This window comes from Staurois parvus, unplaced genomic scaffold (genome assembly GCF_062004578.1).
Source record: "Staurois parvus isolate SC_StPar_1 unplaced genomic scaffold, SC_StPar_1.0 ptg000562l, whole genome shotgun sequence".
Taxonomy (NCBI): domain Eukaryota; kingdom Metazoa; phylum Chordata; class Amphibia; order Anura; family Ranidae; genus Staurois; species Staurois parvus.
In genome coordinates, this window is record NW_028318358.1 from 13,227,109 (window position 1) to 13,249,908 (window position 22,800).

At 42.4% G+C, this 22,800-nt stretch overlaps 1 protein-coding gene across 1 annotated transcript in view; it reads right to left on the minus strand.

The window, feature by feature from the left end:
• LOC149450860 (polyunsaturated fatty acid lipoxygenase ALOX15B-like) overlaps positions 1-11,768 on the minus strand; it is a 53,766-nt gene extending 41,998 nt beyond the window's left edge. The window contains exons 1-3 of the mRNA XM_089691346.1: positions 11,635-11,768; positions 9,555-9,683; positions 1,933-2,036 (exon numbers count right to left, since the gene is read on the minus strand). Of these exons, the coding sequence (XP_089547472.1) occupies positions 1,933-2,036; positions 9,555-9,683; positions 11,635-11,768 (367 nt within the window). The remainder of the gene's footprint in view (positions 1-1,932; positions 2,037-9,554; positions 9,684-11,634) is intronic.
• Positions 11,769-22,800: the final 11,032 nt, after the last annotated feature.

Consider the following 22,800-nt stretch of genomic DNA (forward strand, 5'->3'; position numbering starts at 1 on the left):
CCTGCTGGTGCTCCTGCCTCCTCCCCCTGTCCAGTGCCCCCATAGCAAGTCACCTATGGGGGCACTTGTGTTGGGAATGCAACAGCATGTACTATAATGTACTATATATAGTATTGTGTGTTAATGTCACTTGATCAGTAGATGGCACTATACACTAAAGGTTACTAGTTGTGTATATCTGAAAACTTGTTTGTTCCTCTTCTCTATCATCTCTTCAGGAAGTAATCTGTCTGTGATATATATCTGCTGCAATGTGCTCTGTATGTTTGTAACTTAAGCCACACGTAAAGCCTGAATTCTGCCATCACTACCAGCGTCTTCTATAACACATAACCAACAACTTGTTCAGGCTCACTCCTGATGTGCGTTTTGTCCCCATTTAAACACAGCATAGCACTTCCCCGCCCCACACTCTCTACTTACCGGCTGTGACTTATAGCAGTGGGAGCCAATGGCTCTAGCTACTGCCCTAATGTCCTGTGAGGAAAGAGGAGAGAGACACTGCTCTTGGGCACAGCTCAAGATCAAGACTGAGTTAAGGTAAGTGCAAAGGCGGCTGGGAGGAAGGGCAGTTCTGCACACAGGTCTTTTACTTTAATGCAGAGAATGTATTAATGTAAAAAACCTTCAGCCTGTACAACCACTAAGATTTCCTTTTTTAAAAGGAGCAGCTACAGAGAGTAGTCAAGTGTACAAGTGGCTTAAAGTGTAACTAAAGGCAAATTTTTTTTCAGGTTAGTTTTGGATAGAGTGGAGAGGGCTTAGATTTGCTTTGCTCCTGTCAGCTAAACAGGGTTTTTAGGGGGCTCAAAAAGGTGAAGATGAATACACTATATTGCCAACAGTATTGGGACACCTGCCTTTACACACACACGAACTTTAATGGTATCCCAGTCTTAGTCCATAGGGTTCAGTATTGAGTTGGCCTACCCTTTGCAGCTATGTCTTGGTATGCTGATGCCTTAAGAGTTCCCTTCACTGGAACCAAGCCCAACCCCTGAAAAACAACCCCACACCATAACCCCCTCTACCAAACTTGGCACAATGCAGTCAGGCAAGTACCTCTCTTGGCAAATGCCAAACCCAAAAAACTGTGGGGCCAAGGACAACTTCCTGGAACTATGTACAAGTTTTTACAGCTAAATACTCTTTGAGAGCTAGCCAGCATCTCCAGTTGTACCATCCCAGAGCCCAGATGAATCCTCCTCTCAACCAGCTATCTGAGGGAAATTCCTGAGCAGGAGATCCAGTGCCTGCCACGTTAAAGTAAGACAGTCCCGGGTAGTTATTCTAGTTTCCCACCAGAGTGCTCCTTCCCTTTTCCGGCCCAGGGGGTGCAGGACTACTCGCTTAGTCCATCTCCTGTGTTTCTGGTGGGTCTGACTGCTACTAGGTCTTCTAGCTGGGCTGCGCCTTCCCTGCTACACATGGTTCTCTCAGGGTCCTGTTATGTTCCAAGCTTTTCTCCTTCCATGCTCCCTGTCTGGAAGTGAGCTTCTCCCATCTGGGCCCCCTTCCCAGGCTCCTGCTCTCCAGTCTCACTTCCTCTCCATCTTCCACCTGAACTTTCCTGCTGCTGAGCAGGCTCAATTACTCTTAAAAGGCTGTCTTGGCCCCTTGCCAAGCCTCCTGTTGGGAATTGGCCAGGACCCTCCAAGAGTACAGACCAGTCACTGCTTCTAGATCTTTCTCCAAAGTCTTAGAGCAAGGGGGACATTCCAGAAAACTGGTCTGCAGAGCCTCTCTGCTCTGACCCAAATTTGACCTCGACAGCCATCACACCCAGGCTGCTACTCAGCCTCTAACTAGCAATTGGAACTAGAGCTCCCCGTAGCAAACTAGGAGGGTGTTAAATAGATAGTATTTACAGACTGAGTTATTGAATTAATTTTCACATAGCATAACGGAATTTGAGATGCAGATTATACACACCTGAATATTGTGATCTTCTCAGGGAAGACACTAGTTTGATGTCTTCCAGAATATGCCACGAATCAGTGTTGATGGCATATCCATTCAGCTTTGCTTCTAAGCCACTAAGAGAAGAAGAAATAGGACAATTATTAATACCTTCATTATGGATTGATAATGCTGGTGCACAGAAGTCTGTACCTAGGCAATCCCACATGATGTCCAGCCTTTCCCTACAAATCTTTTATCTGAAGGGTCAGAACTACTAGACCACAAAAACTACAGCCAATAAACCAACCATGGCATGTAACAGCCATTCTGAGGCTTGTACACCAGGGAAATTAGGAGGAACCCTTGCCTTGGGCAAAAAGATTGTTTGGCTGGTTATGACCTTAAAAATTCCTCAGTGAGGAGCACCAAACTGAATTTTAACCACATTTATAGACACAACTACACTCCAAATTACTTATTTTGCAAACTGTGTTATATCGGTCTTATCTAACCCTGTCTTGCAGCAAAAAAAAGTTCTAGGACAGAGGCTCTTAAAGTTATGGCCACTTTAAACCAAGTCACAGATGCGGTGGAACACCAAAGCCTACAGTCATCATGCAGCTGGTGATGTGTAGGTTACAACTGGTATGGGTGGTGTTAGTGATGCATGAAATCATACGTTGGCACTGGAGTGGATAAAATTGATCACTTATTCAGATGTGATGTTGTGTTGCGGTCTCATGACATTTTAAAATGTAGTTTATTTTTCTCATATATTCTTATAGTTCTATTCCTAGAAATTGTTGTAATTTTAAAGATGCATGATGGAATGACAAATGAAGTTCCCTTATTGGATATTTGTTATTTAGCAAGCTGGGAATTTGAAATCATGAAATCAGCCTTACGATTAAAGAATTCTAGGTATGGATATTTTAACAAAAATGACATTGGTCCATACCTGGAATTCTTTAAGCACTCGTTCTGTGAAACACTTTTAGGCACCATGTGATAACCGCTTATGAGAGGCATGCGATCGATGATAAACCTCCATGTTTGCCATTAAACTGCCTGGAATTTTTTTCATGATTTGATCTTTATGCTGGACCCGCCAACGTCATGGATCTGTGGTGTACATGCCATAAGAAGAGTGGACATTGGCTGGATTTCCCTAGCAGAGCAGTGGCTTAACCTAACAATTGGATATTTAACACATTCAGCAAACTAGGACCACACCGCTAACATTAAAATCAGTGTATGATAAATTTGACAAGTTCAAGGATTAAAATTGCGCATGTGAGTTAATGTTTGAACAAGTTTGCTCACATATGCATGTAGTTTTCTCCACTGGAGGTGTTGCTCGTTTTGGAGCGGTACTGCACCTGGAGGGGAAGTTAAGGGAAATTTGGTTTCTCTATGCTTCCATTGAGCAGCATTTTGATTGGCTACACTGCCTTCAAGTGACACTGGTGGCCATCTTGGGTCATGCAGAGTCTTTTTAAGTCCCTGCCCCTGGGTTTTGGTATGCATTTGTGAATCAGTGTAGGGAGAGCATACCGATCTGTCAACACTGATTGCAGGGAGTAGGGAAAGCTCAGGGCCTATGTCTGCACTTCTGCAAACTCCCTTTTGGGTTGGACCTGCCAGGTCGCATTTCACGCCCCTTGGGATGTCTTCAGTTTGGACCCACTACAGCTGACTCTGCTGCATTGACTAAGTTCCAGGCTGGTTAAACTTACCAGCCAGTTGTACTGTTGCAAGTTCTTCAATAAATCAGTTACTGCACTCCAGGCCTTTGCGTGTTTACTGCAGTTGCAGCACGCTGCACCTACCCAACATTCACACACAAAATATTCTTGCAATTTTTTATTTTGTTTTTTGTAAATCAGCCTCACCGTCTTTCCAGAAGATACCGCTTTTCCTCTACTACAAGGTTGTCTTTATTTTAGTTTCCTCTGGTCCATATACTTGTTTTGTAAGTGAAAGGGACTAGGATTTACTTTTCAAAGTGAATGTTGACTTAGTTTAGCAAATAAGAAAGCAGTGTTCACTTCAGTCTTTGAAGCAAAAATTGGCTAGTTCATACTACCCACACAAGAAAACTGAAAGTTGTATCAAATGTTACCATAATTTTCCTTTCCTAGCCAATCCATGGAAGCATACATGTGGTATTAGCCCCACCTACTTCTGCCCACAGGACAAGTGCAAAGCTAAAAAGTTAATGCCCACACAACAGTCCATTCTCTGCCCATCACTAAGAACAAACTGGGTGGGTTTAGCATTCCTTTAGCAAAGGAAAATTATGGTAAGTATTTGATACAGATTTCTATTTTCCTGGCGCCAACATGGCAGAATACATGTGAAAGACCAATAACTAGCTACTAGGGTGGGAAGCTTAAGCAAATCCTGTCTTATGAGAAAGTGATTAAGCTACCACCTTTCCGCCAAAGACAGCTTTAGTGAGTACTACTAAGTATCAGTATGCTGAAAGAACATGCCAAAAGGACCTGATTGACGGTCATGCCTATTGGCTGTCATCTCTGCTTAACATGTCCATGATGTCCAGATGCTGCTGGTGGAACATAGTTACATAGTTAGTCTGGCTGAAAAAAAAAAAAAAAAAAGACAAAAATCCAGATAGATACACCCACAGTTGATCCAGAGGAAGGCAAAAAAGTTAGAAAAAGTATCATCCAATTTGCTCCTGCAGGGGAAACAATTCCTTCCCGATTCCCCGAGAGGCAGTTTGCCTATAAAATGTTAGTAACCAGTTATATTCTAAGTTGATCCAGGGAATATCCATGTATCAAAGAAAGAATCCAGACCTTTAAAGCAATCCACTGAGCTGGCCAGAACCAGCTCTACGAGTATTCCACATTTTCACAGCTCTTACGGTGAAGAAACCTTTCCATATTTGGAAATTATTTATTTTCCTCTAGACGTAAAGAGTGCCCCCTTATCCTCTGATGACCTCAAGGTGAATAACTCCACCTAGTTCACTATATGAACCACTGATTCATTTATACATGTTCATGTCCCTCCATAATCTCTTTGAGAATTCAGCTCCTCTAATCTTTCCACATAGCTGAGCTCCTCCATGCATCTTATCAGTTTGATTGCACTTCTCTGTACTTTCTCCAGGTCCAATGTTCTTTTTGTGCAGCACTTACTTCAGGTGGCTGCAGCCCAGCCATATAGCAGGCCCTTAGAATTAACTTAGGAACCACAAGGCTCTTGTGTGCTGGAGCCTTATACCATTGATGGTTTCTAAAGAACTAGGTATAGTTATGCTGTTATGGCTAGCTAAATGACTGTTTGCAAGTTTTCTTTTATCTGGATGTATTGGAGTACTTCACCTAAAGTTGGTAAAAGCAAACCCAATATGGGATAGGCAAACAAATGCCCACAGGATCTTGATGTAATGGCACAGCGAAGCTGTCAACTGCTTGCAGCTCAAAGAGCATGCCCAAGGGTTCTTATACTAGAAGCTAGCCTCAGATGAGGCAAAACGTCCACCTGGTAGAACAATTGAGCACCATCTGCGATACCCTCCCCATCTGCTCCAACATCCAAATCCCTAGGACAGGCCCCTGGAGTGTACCACCTCCACAAGGGGCATTCTCTGAAAGGCTGCTCCAAAAATGCCAGCGCACATGAAAAAAGCACCATGGACAGCACCCAAATGCACCTGTAGCAAGTGCACTAACCTGGCTGCAATCACCTCAAGCCCCAGGTGGAGCACAGGGAAAGTGAGGATAGACGCCTAGGTGGCAGCCTTACCAATCTGAAAAACAGTTGTCTGAGCCAAAGGCTCAGGAAGCATTCATAGATTTAGTAGAGTGCATCTTTTCTGGATGGGATAGAACCTGAATGCTAGACCATGGGGTTGGATGATGGTATGCTGAACTGGAGGCAGACCAAAGAATTGAATAAGGATGTCCTGTTTGATGAGTCAGCTTGTCCCCTGAAGAATAAAGACCTGTAAAGGCCCAGGGTAAATTGCCTTACATGAGGTTACCCTCAGTTCTTAGCTTCATACAAAAGTGGAGATCCAGATTCCTCCTGGTCCAGACAGCTTGAATGCAAAGTTATCAATGAGGCACAGCACTCTTGCTTGAGCTGTGAGTAGGACCATTCAAATATTCCCAAGGTGGGTCAGTTCCAGTGATCTATGAAGGTTCTTCACCCATCCAAATTAATGGAATATCTGGAGAACCATGCCAGGTTGCTCGATAGAGCCTGTGGCAATTGTTCCCCAACAGGGGATCATCTAAGGATCCTACCATGAGAATGTTTCAGGAAGGCAATACGGTTAGTACTGGGTCCAGCATTCTTATACATGAGGTGCTGATGAGAGGATAAGGGACAGGACCCCAGATTGGTAGTGCATGGGTCCAATAGCAAGGCAAAGAAATTGCTGAAAGGATGGGAACATTAGTTATCTTTGATGCACACAAAAGCCAGAAAGTATCCATGGCTCATTTTGTTCTTCTCCACTGGTAAACTTACCTGCCTTAAAGGAAAATAGTCAGCAGGGGCAAAGATTGAACATAAAGTACCAGCTTACCCTCTGTTCCTCCTTGCCAACTGAAGTTGGCCTGCTCTCTGCTGTGGGAGGATGTATGTTGTTGGTAGTAACAGTACTGGATTGTAGCTTAAGTTATTCACAATAACCTGGCTATGGAAACTTCACACAGGCTCACAGCAGTCCTTTGCAACTATGAATAGTGGGTAGCAGAGCTTCTGTCTGCCTTGAAGCCATCTTGGAAATGGGAAAAGAGGTAGTCTTGCCCAATTCCAAGATGGCCAACGGCGTAGTAGTTGCCCAGACCAAAGATAGCAACCATGTTCCATGTGAATCTTTATGCATCATTCCCTTGAACGTAAACACCCAACTTTTCTTCCACAATGGCCACTAGAATGCACACTGGACATGAGGACATTCACATATAAATTCCAAAAAACTAGAAAACACACTTTTCTTGGAAATGTATCTCAGTTCTATGGATCCACTCACTTCTGAAAGGCAGGCTCCAAACAATGAGAGCACGTTTGACAAACATAGCTCTGGCTACAACCAACATTTCACCCCAAAAGAACAGAAGGGGTTCCCTGCATTTATCAGAGCTTTTAGCATTCCGAGGTCAGGGACTGTGCTACAAGAGGCTGAACCTGCATGGAAAACCACCAGGGTGGCAGATAAGAGTTTCTTCTCTTCACACTGGCTGTGAGTTCCATGTGGAAAAAAAGGGAATGGGCTGTCGTGTAGGTATTAATTCTTTATAGCTTTACACTGGTCCTGTGTGAGGAAGCAGGCAGGGATACTACCACATGTACGATACCATATTGGTGCCAGGAAAATGAGCCATAACACTATGAATTGCTACCATGCATAACATATGCAGGCAACCCCAGAAAATTGGTGTAAACCCACTCTAAATCCCTCCATGCATTTATATTGAACATTGTTTAGCTGTAGTCATGCAATCAACTTGAATGTTGATTCTGACTGAAGTCAGCTTTGGGCTAAACCTTGTCACAATTATTTGACAGAACTCTACAGTAACTATCAGGATCATAGACAACTTTCAGTTTGAGATTTGAAGTCTGCTATGTATTAAAAATATAAATTTATAAATATGCTGGTGAGTTACTATATTTGATTTGTAGTATATGTGTAGCACCCCTGTCCTGAGCTGGCTATATTTATGGCTCAGCTCAAGCCAGCTGAGCTGCAATTAATTTTTCAGGTCTGCTCAGGTTTTCCCAAAACCTGGTGGCTGATTGCTTCTGTCTGCTGCTGGAATATTCCAGCAATAGAGTGGGAAGATCAATCATTGGGGTTATTGACCCAGAAGGCGTGGCTGGGGAGGATTTGATCAGTCTCTTCTCCCTGCGACTTTCCCCCTGGGAGGGGGGGGGGGTGTTCTATTGAAACTAATGCTACTAGGCCTCAGCAGGTAGTTAGGGCTGAGAGCCTGAAGGAAACTTGCATGTGGAAGCTTGGCTGGAGAGATGGAGGCCCTTTTAACTGTAGCTCCAGGTATGCAAGTACTTCTTGAGGGTGAGACACCAGAAGGTATTGCTGAAGGATTGTGACATAGAAGAGAGGACAGCCAGTAAATCTGTAACCCTATCAGCATTATTTTTAAGGCTGCTACAGGATCGAATACTTCTGGAACAAGATAGCGGTCCAAGTTTTGTGAGTGCCTTAGTTATCCTGCACCCTCAACCCTCCTCCCTGCACTTTGTTCAAGACCTGCAGTAAACCATAAAAAAACACCTTTAAACTGGAACCCGGTTTTGTCATTTTGGGACTGGAAATGGGGCAGGCAGCCTCTGAACAGTAAAGGGGGAATCCGTTATTTCCAACAGCTCCTTCGGGGTCACTGCTACATATGAAATTCATGGATATTAAATAACTACGTTTTCTGGGTTAGAATAAAAGCATTGATATATACGGTATTTGTTGGAGTATCCGCAGAAATATGTCTGATGCATGAATGAATGCAGAGCATGAAAACAAAACTCTACAAGAATGATTATCTTGCCCTCCTGAGGATTTACCCCCCTTCCTGGTCAGGCCATTTTTTGCGTTACGGCGCTGTGTTACTTTAACAGACAATTGCGCAGTCATGCAACACTGCACCCAAATGAAATTTAAATCATCCCCACAAATTGAGCTTTTTGGTGGTATTTGATCACCTCTGCATTTTTGTGCTATAATAGACAATTGAGAAAATAAAATGTGACTTTTTGCTATTAAGCATGTCCAGTAAAAAAATCAAATTTAGGGCAAAATGTATTCTGCTACATGTCTTTGGGGAAAAAAAACACCAATACATATAAAATTATAATGTTTTACGTGATGTTAGCGTTTACAAATGGTGGTATAGATATTGAAATTTTCTCTTCTATTTTTACTAGTAATGGCAGTGATCAGTGACTTATAGCGGGACTGCAGCAGGCTCTGACACTGGGAGGAACTAACTGTCACGGACATCCCCAGTGAAACCAATACAGTGATCAGCGCTAAAAAAAGCACTGACACTGTACTAAGGGCACTGGGCAGGAAGGGATTAGCATGAGGGGCGATCAGAGGGTTAACTGTGTGCTGTTTTACTTGTCTGTGCTTCATTGTAATCACACTGCTTTGCATCTCTGCTTCGCTTGCGCCCCCTACCCAGAGATTCAAAATCACGTACATATGTGATTTTACGCAGCTGTGCCGCCCTGTAGCAGTATATCATCTATAGGGCGGTTGGGAAGTGGTTAATCACGATTCAGGAGCGAATTTAGCAAAGACAGGCCCCCATATGACTGCAAAGTGTTGGCTCTGTGCAGGCATGGGAAAACAGGGAATTTCCTTCAGTGAAATCTGCTGGATGCGTCAAAAGGTTTCCAGATTGCTTTACCCACTGATCTCAAAGTGCAATGTGTAGCAAGTTAAATAAGATCACATGACCGCAGTATGTACTGTACAAAATAAGGTACTAGGTAACAATATTGTCATGTTTTCTAAAAACTGTAGCTTATATTGCCTTATCATACCCATGGTATTTGCTTTATCTGCGCTTTGGGAAAGTCAACTACCCATCAATGTTAATATTTAATGTCTAGGGTTTCTAGCAGATCAGTAGATGTTTGATACATACGTGGAATATGATGTAAACGTAAAACTGGCGCGCTTCAGGAAGGAGAACTGTTCATTAGGAGGCAGATTCTGAGGATCATCATTGGCTAGATCAATGCAGTGAGGGGTACCTTCTGCATAAACTTTCCACCTACAGAATAGAATATTATTAAAGGTCCAGCTACTAGAACCAAGTCAGTGTTTAGTCACAGCGGTTATAAAATGACAGGTTTAAAGTCCACCTCCAGACAGAATTTCCATTTTGTTTTGGATAGAACGTGGAAGTGTTGGAGCCTCTGTCAGGTTTTTATTATTGCCTGTCTCCCCATTGGGACTGGCAAGACAAAATATCTCTCCAAAGAGGACAGAAACAAAAACACAGTTTAGTAGATTGGGTTGAGTTAGGTCGGATCTTCAGACAAATGTTTTATAGCTACCACTGTCCCATTTTCTGGTTTCATGGATGTCAGAGACAAAAACAGTAAAGGGGAAATCTGTCCAGTGGGGTCACAGGCAGAAATAAAAACCTGATAGGAATTTCAACATTTCCATAATGTATCCTATTTCAACATTTCCATAATGTATCCTATTTCAACATTTCCATAATGTATCCTAAAACAAAAAGTCAGGCATTAGTCTAATGAAAATATTACTGCTACAGAATTCATTAGCTTTATAGCAGCTTTGCGCTAACTGAAAGTCACTTTTCACAATGCACTGGCAGATATGTAATTATCTGTTAAAGAAAATTGAGAGAACAAAGATGAGATCACTTTTCTATTTGAAATGTTTTAATGGGAACGTGTTCCAGTTAAAACTTTACATTGTGAAGGTGCCACACACCAACAGCTCAGTGTGTAATAACGAGAAGTTGCCTCAGCTTCCTAAGCTACGTCCATTGACACATTTTGCCCCGCCTCTGGGGCTTAGTCATAGAAATGGCTGTAGAGCATTTCTCTTGCTCCACAATCCCATGACTGATTTGAGTGCATATACAGTACACAAGAATTTAGCAAAAAGGTTGAAAAAAGTGAAAATAGGCATTTTAAAAATGGTTGTAAATCTCTATAAATGAAACAATGGAACAGTATACTCCTCTTTAGAGTGTACTAGCCTCAATCCATAGCACCAAATGTGATTTCTGTCCCCTCTCATCTGCTATCTGCATTAGTCAATTCTGACAGGTTATCCCCACACCACAACATTTCTGGAGATAGTCCTGCCCTCCAGACATAGATCATTGACAGCCTCAGCTGTGCATGTTTCCCTATGAGGCTGTGTAGAGGGGGTGTCCTTTCCCTCCACTCAGGTCTCAGATTACACTCAGCTCTTGCCTGTGCGTTGCAGTGTGTGACATCAGATCCCTGTCCCAACATGAGGGAGCCGAGAAATGGTCTTTGATCTATGTTTTAGAAGGCTTCAGAGAAGAAGACAGAATGATTAGTTTCATGTGCATCAGCCGAGGCTAGTTACTTCAATGGATACACTCCCTCTACAGAATCTCATAGGGAAACATAGCAAAGGCTGTCAACCACCTCTGTGCTGAAGGATGGGCAGGGCTATTGATGAACAATGCAAATAACATCCTATAGTGGACAACCCCCTCCCACCATACAGAGATAGGATGCATGTGCTAACCACTCACTTGTATGTATCTCTATTCATCTCCAGTTCTAATTTTCTTTGTTGCTTGATAACAGGGTGTGTATTCTTAGTTATCACAACACCTAAAACAGAACAAGTTATGCATTCACATTTATTACTACAATACCACTATGTAACACATCAATCCAAAATGGGTACCAAACAGCCAATCCCAGGGAACACTGAACTCTAATGCTATTGTGTTAATGTTTGTGCTCTACAGAATCAGATACACAATTATCAAAATTTCACTATAACCCTTAGCAGCTTGGCATTAGATGTTCCAAGTCTGGTGCAGTTATTACAATAAAGATTGTGTAACTGGTTGTGTTAATAAACTAATACAATGTCATGGGCTGAACTACAAATATACTAGAATAATAAAAACAGTAGTTATAGTAAAGTTATCTTACAAATGCCCCCCTTCCCTCCAGCAAACCTCCAATTCTTACACTTACCTGTCTCCACCATTCTCCAAGATGTTTGGGTACGGTATACTGAGAGCCACATAGCCTATTTGCCAAAAGTCCCAAAGCCAGGCTCTGCTTTTTCTGCACATGTGTGAAAAACCCTCGATAGAAAAGCTGTCCATTGCTGAGACAAATAGATGGCCTTTCGCTATTAGTGGTGGTTACGAATTGTTTTTTTATCTGTGTACCTTTTTGGCAGTCCATTTCAATAAATTGTACCCATTATTGGAGGGAGCAAAGGCTGAACTATGGGTCAGAGATAATAGAAGCATACATAGTGCACCATACTGAGGGGTGGATGAGGCTGGATTGCACTAACATTGGGAGGTGCTTAAACAGTTATAGCAAAATAAAGCCCAGGTATACTTTGCAGGGGTCTGGAATGGATAATGCATGTGCAAAACTAATAAAAAAAAAAAAAAAAAAGTAGTAAGAAATAAAGTTTTGTAGCTGGGTGTCGCCCGCTGTGTGCATGCATATTGCGCTTTTATTCCCCCCTTCCGGAGGTGATGCAGCCAGGCACAGGACACTTGGAGATATAGTCCTAAAGAGGTGCTGTACAATGGAAGCTATTGGGGTTGGACTCTTTGCGAACAAAGAACTTTTTTGCAGGCATTCTGAGAGCGATCGGAAGTACAGTGTTGAGAGTCAGGAATGCATACCTGTTGCTGTCTGGGTCTGCGCTCCCACTGACAGCTTTTGAGCGTTTCTTGCTGTTGGAGACCAGAGCTGGGGGAACCAGTTGCTGTGTGTGCCTAAATCAGTGAGGACTAGAGCTGAAAGACTACTTGAGAGGACATACTTGTGAGGACCTGATCCTGACGACTGAGCCTTCTAGGACAACTGATTGCCGAGTATAATGGGACCAGATCTGTTGCATACCGGGAGTGGCGAGTGGAACTACTGAGCTTACACCCCCCCCCCCTACAGTTAATGCTAATAGAGACTCCCCTTACAGCTGAACAGCCATCCATTGAGTACAGCCTTAGGAGGGACAGCAGAACATGTAGCACTACCCCCTTAGGAGTCACCGAGTTATTTTTGGGCTCCCTGTCATTCCGGATCCCTCTCTGAAAGCTCAACCCCTGCCGACACCACAAGATTCCTTTAACCAGAGTAAACAGCAGAAAGTAAACACACAGATTGGAGTAAACTGATATGAGGTTTATATTAAACTTCAATGTGAACTTGGTTGAACAATACAAATTGGTATTGATTCTTGGAATGGCAATAATTACTCTTGGCAACTCTAAGCAAAGAAGTAACACAAAGCAGTTTAATCAATGTTAGCAGGACTGCTTTTCAGAAATTAACCCAATGCCTTCGACCAGAGGTGGTGGCAACCCCAGTGAGCAATACGATCTAGCAATAATGGGACTAGCTCACTTTGGCCCTCAGTCTGACAGTTTAAATCTGAGGCAAGAGCTCTTTGACCAGGGTAGTCAATGTCCCTTTAAGTGCAGTGAGGACTTGTTTGCACGCTCGCTGGGGCCCAGTTAGTGCACAAGTAGGCAGGGATTTAGGTGATAGTTCCTGATTGGATTGATACAAAGGGAGAGAAGAAAGGACAAGACCTTTCCCTTTAGTGACACGTGTTGTCTCCTTTAATTTGCTGGGAAAAGAGCAGCTTTTAAGCAAAGTGTTAAACTGGCAAATGGGCTTGTTAGCAAAAGGGCAACTCCATTCTGGGATGCGGTGGCCAATGCCAATGGTGATAGAAATTCCTTTAAGAGGATAGGCCAATGGTTCAGGGAGCACTGATGTGGTATTGCCTGCAGAAGGTCAGCTCTGATCTGACTGTACTGCAAATGTGTTAAACAGTGGCTATGGGAACTAGGACGCAACACATGTTAACTGAATGCAATGTGCACAACTGTGTGCAGGTAAAGTAGCAGGTATGAGGAGGCTGTCAGTGTTCTCTTGCTTAACTGGTGTATTGGACTCACCCCCAATCAGTAGCTTTCAGCACGTCCTGGTTGTGTCTCTTGGCGGATGGGGGCCCCCCCCACAGGTTCTCCAGCTTCACATGCAGCATTCAGTCCAGCCACTGTTCTCCAGGTCACCTGCTAGTAGACAGTCTTGCTGAACAAGGCGGAAAAGTCCTTGCTTCTCCCCTCTCTGCGGCCTGGTCTGGTTCTCCAGCAGTCAGTACAACTCTCATTCGGCTTATGCTTTCCAGCTCTCTCCCATCTCACTTCCTGTCCAGTCTCCCAGGCTTTGGTATATATCTGCCCCCGCCCACATGCTAGCACTCCTGGGAAAAGTAGTCCTTTGATAAACTGCTCCCCAGCAAAGTCTTGTGATTCAGTATATAAGGTCCATGGGGCTGCTCTGCAGAAAGTGAGTGCCACTGAATTTACAGGACACTGCCATAGTGTTGGTTTTAACATCTTGCAACTGACATAGCAAGGGTGATACACATTCACCACCTTACAGACAGGCCCCAGCAATAGCTGACTAACACTGACAATTAGGTGGCAGCACTTTATGGCCACCTCCAAGGGTTTCCTTTTGTCAGGAATGCATACACCCCACCCACTATTGGGATTGTATGTGTAGTGTGCACATGAGGACCTGTAGTTGATGCCCTTACTATTAACCGTTTGCACCAGTTATTCAGATTAGCATTACCACAGTTCAGTTATTTTATGAGCCAATATTCATATCTAGTGCTGAATCTTTAAACCTAACAATTGCTAATCAACACATATTTAGTACATGTGCGAGCACCCATGTGACCTGCCTTTTAGAATGTCCTTGTAAATTGCAATATGTGGGGAGAACAAGGAAACTTTGAGTGCATTTGAGTGAACACATCACATATTGAAAACATCAAAAAGGATTCAGGCATCATAGCTTATCTAATCATTTTAGAAAGTTTCATAATAAGGACCCTAAACTTTTAAAATTCTGTGGGATTGACAAGGTAGAGCCCTTTTGGAGAGGGGGTGATTTAAAAAAATTCAACATCACAGAATGAAAATAGATGGATTCAAAAATTAGATACTTTGATTCCCAAAAGGTTAAATGTAGAAATGGATATCTTTTACCAGTTGGACAGGAAACCATTCAAATCTAAGTTCACCTTGAGCATGTGTTTGGGGTGACCCTTATTGACTGTCAGAATGCATATTTTTGGGGGTATTTTTATTATTACACATAAAAAAATTAAAGATTAAATTCATATTTTTTATCATAAAAAAACCTAAATGTTTATGTAATGTGATATACTCAGCAATGGTTAGGTATATGAAATGCAATATTACATTATAGGTTTTGAAGCCAGTACACCCTTCAGGAAGTATATAGTAGGAAGTGGGACACCAGAATGGGAGGTTCTTAGGAATGAGAAAGACAAGAACCGGAGATTATGGTCTATGAGGGGCAAAATGCGTTGATGCAATTTCTGGCTGTTTGGAGTGGCGTCACGTCCTGTGAGTGGAGCGCACGTGAACCAGCGGCTCTCCGGAACCATCTTTAGCCCACTGCATTACCTTTGTTGAGGCTATCCAAGGATAACATATTACAAGGAGATATATTATTTTTGGAATGTAAGTGTAATATATAGTTATTCATAGCTAATAAATGGCATGACATTATACTATTAGTGTTCCTTTTGCTTCCCTTTGGTATCCATCTCTTAGTAAATTGAATACATTGACGGAGTGAACCTTTCATATTATAACCATGGGTCTGGTACTCCTGGAAACATGATCACATCACACCGAAAAAAAAAAAAGCCCATAAAGCCCAAAAGCCCATTTAAGCCCATAAAGCTAGTAGTCCACTGTCTGGTGAGTGAGGAATGCACAGGGGAGGGAGCACTAACGTGATTGATATTTCTTTCAAGGTACGGGATATTCATTCAGAGCACATAGCACTAGACATAGGGACTTTATTTTGTAATGTGTTGTGTTTATTAGCAATTATGTAGAACTGTATTTCACTTTTGAGCAGCATTCTTTAATACAATATTTGTGCAGTTGGCACAAATGGTTTGGTATATAATAGCACGGGTTATTTGTTTAGTTTGTATCTTTAAACCGGTTCTGTCTTATTGATTCATGCACCACTTTGCCTTAAAACACCTGTACTATCCAGTTGCTGTGTCCCATTTTTTGTGTACTATTATAGAGTGGTAGCTTACTAAAATTTTATAACAGACACTAAGGAAAAACTTTTCAAAATTGCAGGTTTGTTTAGCAAAAAATGAGACGCAGTGGTGATTAAATGCCGCCAAAAGAAAGCTCTATTTGTCTCAAAAACATTATACAAAATGTGTTTGAGTGACAATTGCGTGATCATGCCACACTACCCAAAGTGCAACAGCGCTGAAAGCTGAAGATTGGCCTGGGCAGGAAGGGGGTAAAAGTGCCCAGTAGGCAAGTGGCTAATTACAAAGGTGTGAAAGGCCTTCAACCTATAAATAGGTGTCTGTGGAGACCAAGCAGCTTAGAGTCCTGGCAGAGCAGAGAAGCTATTATCACCAGCAGCTTCTGAGGGGGGGGGGGGGGGGGGAAGGTAAGCGCTACAGTATGAATACTTGAAAGTACTTGTATTCTATGCATATTCTGCTATGGGCTGCTAGAGAGATTAATAAATATACTTTTGCAGGGAGCATATTTGGGGGGTGCGATTTAAGGCTCTCAATTAAATTCATAACATTAATGTTTGGTAATAGTTCACATCTGCCTCATATAGAAATTTAAGTATATAGAATAGGTATATATAGTAGGAATTCAATAGAATAGGAATGATAAAGTCATGTTCTGTCTCCCTTTGTAATGTACAGCGCTGAGCGAACTATTGGCGCTTTATAAATACTGTATAATAATAATAATAATAATAAATAATAATAATCTCACCCTTCCCCTCTGGGATCTCCACAGATTTTAATATCCACTGATGCAATGGGAATCGGTAGAGCTGGCCTTTGGGGCAGGTCACAGTAACACAGCTGCAGTACCAGGGATCCAGAATGAAATTCAGGTAGCGCTCCATGTAGATCCTAATCAGCAGGAGTTCTCCAAGGTCTTTATTTTCAGCGATATTAAACTCTGTCACCTGGAAAAGCCAGAAGTGGAATCTAAGTGGTCTGAACACACTACAAATCCAAACACGGGTCATGGATAATTCAAAGCATGCTGGTAGAGATAAAATGACTCAGTAAAGCAGATTAAAGATCAATTAAGATATGTTTTGTACTGAACATTTGACAAAGTGTCAGTATCATGAAGATACAAGAATAAAGATGCAATATGGCTGAGGAAAATTCTTACTGGTTTGCTCTTATACCCAGAATGCTGTCACCAATAACTTACTATACACATTTGATCAGCAACCCCAACTTGCTCTTTTATCGGATGAGGTTTCAGATTAGACAACAAACTGCCCATCAGAGCCAAATATTTAAATAGAGCCATGTTGCCCCATTGACAGTCCTGCAAATGTCTGTTGATCCTTCAGTGTAGTCTACTTAATGCAGCTTTCTCTGATGGGGTGGCAATGATGCTGCAACAATGCTGCCAATCTCATACGGGCTGTCCCGGATTACACTATAGTGGGATTAAAAAAAAAAAAAATGTTGCAGGGGCATAGCTTTTAGCATTGTCACTTCTGATTTAAAAACGCGTTTGTCAGTCAGCACTGGATCACACTTACTCCTGCCCACTTCTCTCGATTGGCAGCACTGCCTCTGTTCCTGAGATCTTCCCACAGTAAGCTGCAGTATCTGGGAGGTGGAGCACGTGAGACTCAAATGAAGGATTTGGCTCAGTCAGGAAAGGTAAAGGAAGTTGTGTTTACTTTATGGGGCTTGTGCATCACATAGTAAATGGGTTTGGAACTTGTTCAGACTGTCATACAGGAGTCATTAGTTGTTACATGGTACAAGGCTGTTGTGAATAGCCTTGTAGCATGTGACATCTTGCTTACTACTATTCATGTGATCACAGATTGGCAAATCAGGGATCACATGAATCGGGACCTCAGAGGTCCCATACAGCGATCGGTGTTCCGCTGTTTCCTGAGGACACAGTGGAGACCTGATCGCAGTGCTGTACATTCCCAGGGAGCGTGCACAGGCAGTTAATGGGGGCGCCGTTTATAAAAGACAACCCGCTTCAGCACTGCTCCCGTCCGGCTGTTTATGTACATGGGCCAGACAGGAAGTAGTTAATACCTTCCCATACAGCCTCCTCCTGAGTTGGTGTCATACAACGTCCTATCAGTAGGTCCCTCTCACACGGCTGCGGGGCCGCGCAGCAGTGTGATCAGTCACCAGCTGCGTCCACAGGACACAGCCGATAACCGATTACTACACCGGCCCATTGGTCACATGACACTGCCAATCAGATCACATGACAATTGTATACAATGGATGGCTTCCTTTCATGCCATCCATTGTATACAATTGTGTTAGCAGTGATTGGTCAACACAGTCACATGGTACAGACAGGGCCAATCATAGCCCATCTGTATCATGCTCAATCACAGCTAATCACAACAAAAGACTGAATGAATCAGTTTCATTCATTAACAATGGTTGCAAAGATCTATGAAATACACTGGTATTTGCAAGTGATCAGGAATTTTAGTTTTGTTTTCACATTATGATTGCTTAGAGCACACTCTCAACCAGGGTGCCTTGAGGTTTCTTCATGAATACCTTTGCAAAAATGTCTAAAAATTGCCCAAAACATGTATATAGGCCAGTGAGTGGAACAAGCCAGCCTCTTAGCTACACAAAGCCACAGGTTTTCATTGTGCAACCTTCTAGCTGCTGACATCCTGACAACCAATGACATCAATTGACAAGGAGAAAAACAGAGGGAGAAGAGAAACATCGGAATACTAGTCAGTACCAGTGTGCAAAGATGTATTTGCTTTGGAAGAATAAATACTCTAATGTTGGGTGACCTACATGTGTGAATTTTGTTGTGTTATAAAAAACTTTTAGAACAGTTTCACATTTAGAATGGGGTGCCTCAAGACTGCCCATAATTTTAAAGGGTACTTTGGGAACAAGGCTGCTCTTAGAAACCATGGGGCCCCATACAGCCAACCTGACAGTCCCCCTCCCCCCCCAAAAAAAAATTCCAGTTTACAATGCTTCAGCTATGAATGAGCACAGTGAGTAATTGGTACTGATCACTCATTATGTTCATTCAGGAAATGGGCTGGTAAATGTGACATTTACCGGACCTTCCCCCCCCACTCTCTATCCTGAAGGATCCTATTGTGTACTTGCAGCTGCCAACAGCAAATAGAGGGGAAGCCAGAAGCACTGTGGGGGCACACAGGGGGGCCTGGACAGCAGGGGGAAAAGTAGAGTGCACAGGGAGGGTGATGGGTGTGGCAGGAGGCAATTACTGGAACCGATCCCCAATATGGCTATCTCTGCAGACGCTGAAACCTGGCATGAGAGAGAGAAGAGACAATCTTCCAGCTGCTGCAGAGAGCCATACAGGGGATTGGTTCCAGTAGTTGCCCGCCCCCCCCCCCCAGCCGATTCACCCAGCTACCTGGGCCCCGTACAGGACAGGTGGTACCCCCTTATTCACAGCTCTGCTTGGGACTGTCCATAATTTTAAAGAGTGCCTAGACTGAAAAAAGGTTGAGAAACACTGGCCTAGAGTAGTTCAATGCTACTATGGTAACATTGCATTGCTCTGGTCCCAGTGTTTTGAAAAAAAAAAGTGTGATTTTTTACATACTGTCACCAGTCAGTATCCCTTATCACTGCCACACCAGTTATATAATAATGCTGTAGTGGATTAGTGACAACGTAAAACAAAAATTTGGAAGTTTCTTCATTTTCAAAAAAAATTGTAACAAAGTTACAACTTCAAAAAACTCACCATGCCTCTTACTAAAGACCTTGGACTGTATTCTCCAAAAATGGGTAATTTCAGGGGTATTTGTACTATCCTGGCATTTTTGTGCCTCAAGAAATGAGGAGATTGACTGTCAGTACATTGATAGAGTCCACAAACCATGATATAGATATATATATATAGATATAGATATAGATATAGATATAGATATATACACACACACACAGATCTAACTTTCCTACAGACTAAATAATGTATACTAGTTTAGGGTATTTTCACCAAAGAAATGTAGCAGAATACATTTTGACCTAATGTTATTTGCAAGATGTTATACCAGAAACGAAGAAAAATGTGGGGTTTTTTTTTCAAAGTTTCTGGGATTTGTTTATTTAGCAAAATATGAAAAACTCAGTGCTGATTAAATACCAAAAGAAAGCTATATTTGTGTGAAAAAAATAAAAATGTTTTTATGAACGTACATGTCCTGAACCGAGATGAAGAAAATAAGCGGTGAAAAATGCAATGAAGCACATCAAAAATGCATCCACAATGCAGAAATTGTGGTGTGCCCTGACAGTACCCTGCTAACACAAGCAAAAATATGTCTGCAGTGGCACCGTACAGTCAGTCACATATTGACACCCCCTGAAACGTGTACAGTGACACAGTCAGTAACCTGACAACCAGCAACCCAAAAGGTATTTAGAATGGCCTGGGTGGGTGAAAAAAATTTGATGGGGCCCCATGGCGGCCTCTATGGCACTTAGCAGTGTCAACCATGACAGTATTGTCACTGATATTTATAATATGCCTAAATCAAAGACAGATAGCAGGTGGTTAAAAGTTGTCCTTGAATAGGGGGACAGCACTGCAGGGAATTACTTTTGAAATTTTTAACTTTGAAGTGTGGGCAACAAACTTTAGCTAGGTACCAATAAGGTCCCTCTAATATGTGCCCTGCTAATAGCTGCTGCTTCTTACATGAAACATGTTACAAATATACAGTTTCTGACAACAATGTCACTGCTGAAGTTCTGGAGATGAAACTGACAGTCAGGGCTGAAGGACTGATCAGCATGGGTTCTTTTCAAATAAAACAGTGTTCTTTGATTGGATAAGAAGCGTATGAAAATGACATTCTGCCCTTATCCATTCACAGAACAACTTCTATTCTTTAAAAAGAATACAAGAAGTTTTCCGCATGGAGGAGCTGCACAGGAGTAACTTGTCATTGTTGTGCTCCACCCCCAACTGTTAGCTTTGGAGGCTACATGTAGTTAACATGTTCCAAGAAAGAAGCAGCAGCCACCAGCAGGGTACACATCTGTAGAGGTACCTTATGGGTACCTAGCTAATGCCCCAATAAAGTTTGTCTGTATTTCAGCTTTAATTTTCCAGGTGACCAATCTGTCCACAATAGCTCACCAGCCTTTAAGCATCTCAGATCTCAGGGCCTTAGTGTAAATTCTAAATCCTCCCACCAGTACTAGTGCCATTGCAAGAAAGCTTTGGAAGAGGTAGTCTAGTAGTTAAAAACCCAAGTTGTAGTAGTTTCAATAATCATTGCAATATTTTATATTACATAATTGTTAATACTCCTGCACACAATTACTTTATAACCCTTCTGCAACAAAGACCCCCACAGTTTGAAGATTGTACAACTACAAACCTCAGCTGCCTCAGCTTCTCTAAAGAAATGCTAAACAAATTCTCCTTACTGCAACAACTACAAAGCAGAATCTTTGACTACGCCCTGAAAATTCTTCCAGTCTGCTCCTCTTGATTGGAAATGTCACAGGGTTTACAGAATCAGTGTCAACAGCAGTCTTCCCAAGTCCTAATGATACAGCCCCCTGTGGTCCCCCTCCCACCTCCAGGTCCCATAGCAGCTGTGTTGGCTGTTGTATTGCCATTGTAATCTATTACAAATAATGCCAGCACTGCTTAGTGATACTCACAGCTCCGGATATGAAGTTGGACCAATGATGGGGCAGTTGGTGTACTTCACTTTCTCCATGTACTCCCACAAGGACAATAGAGACATTACTACAAGTGCTAGCAGCCAAGTCTGTCCCTGTGGCTACCTTCAACTTATACATCTTCAGGACTTCAGGAGATGACCCTTAAGGAAGCAGTTCTGCTAGACACAAGTAAAGTTTGAACAGTTAGCTATATCATCCTCTTATGCAATTTACAACTAGTTCACACCTATATTTAGTTTCAACATCAGCATTTGACATAGGGCATAGATAATTCAATCCAAAAATACAGCCTAACATGCATGTGATAAATGCTAGTTTTATATCCTACTATACTACTTTATTACACCCAGATAAGGAAACATCAGTATGATACTTACAGGGTTTTCTTTTTCTGCCCTGAAACATGACAGGGGTCAGGAATAAATAAATGCACCCTTCCAGATTTAGGTTGACCAATAATCCCATTTAGTATGCTTTGTGGTGCTCTGACTAGGGATTCTGAACAGGATACATAGTCTGGTTGAAAAAAGACAAGTCCATCTAGTTCAACCAATAAAAAGGGAAAAAATAAAATTATACAATCCTATACCAACTGTTTATCCAGAGGAAGGCAATATAACCCCAGTATACTCCAATTTGCTCCAGCAAGGGAAAATATTCCATCCAGATCCTCCAAAAGGCAATTGGACTTTACCTATAAATATTAGTATCCAGTTATGTTATGTACATTTAGGAAATCATCCAGGCCTTTTTTACATTTTCACAGCTCTTACTGTGAGGTAGCCCCTATTTTCATGTTGTTTCTAGGGATGGAACATACTCAGGGCTAAGGTGCTAGTACTAAGAAAAGGGATCATAGCAAAGTCAATGCAGGCTAACAACCTCAGTTATGGTCAAGTGGGTGAAAGCTAGCCTTCCAGCACAATCACGACACTCAAGAAAGGCTTGCCCATAACCATTGTGGTGAACCAGGCACCTAAGGGCATAAAAAGGTGTAGCACTCCCCCCTTAGGAGTCTGAGTTTTAGGCTCCCCTAAAGCTCTGCACAGCCAGGTAACACGCATTTTCTTCCACACTTTGAATTCAGAGTCCGTAAATAGTCCTTGAACTTGGTTTTGTGATTTTTTTTTTTTTTTAGGGGTTAATAGTAGAGATGAGCGAATCGAAGTAGGCGAAGTGGAATTCATTTCGAATATTGGAAAATTTTCGATTCGCGACGAATCCAAAAAATAGCATACTTCGGATGCGCGAATCGAAATTTTTCCTAAAATGGCAGCGACATGTGCGGCGACGGAGCGGGGATGTCTGGGAAGGCGCCCAGACAAGGCGCGCTGACC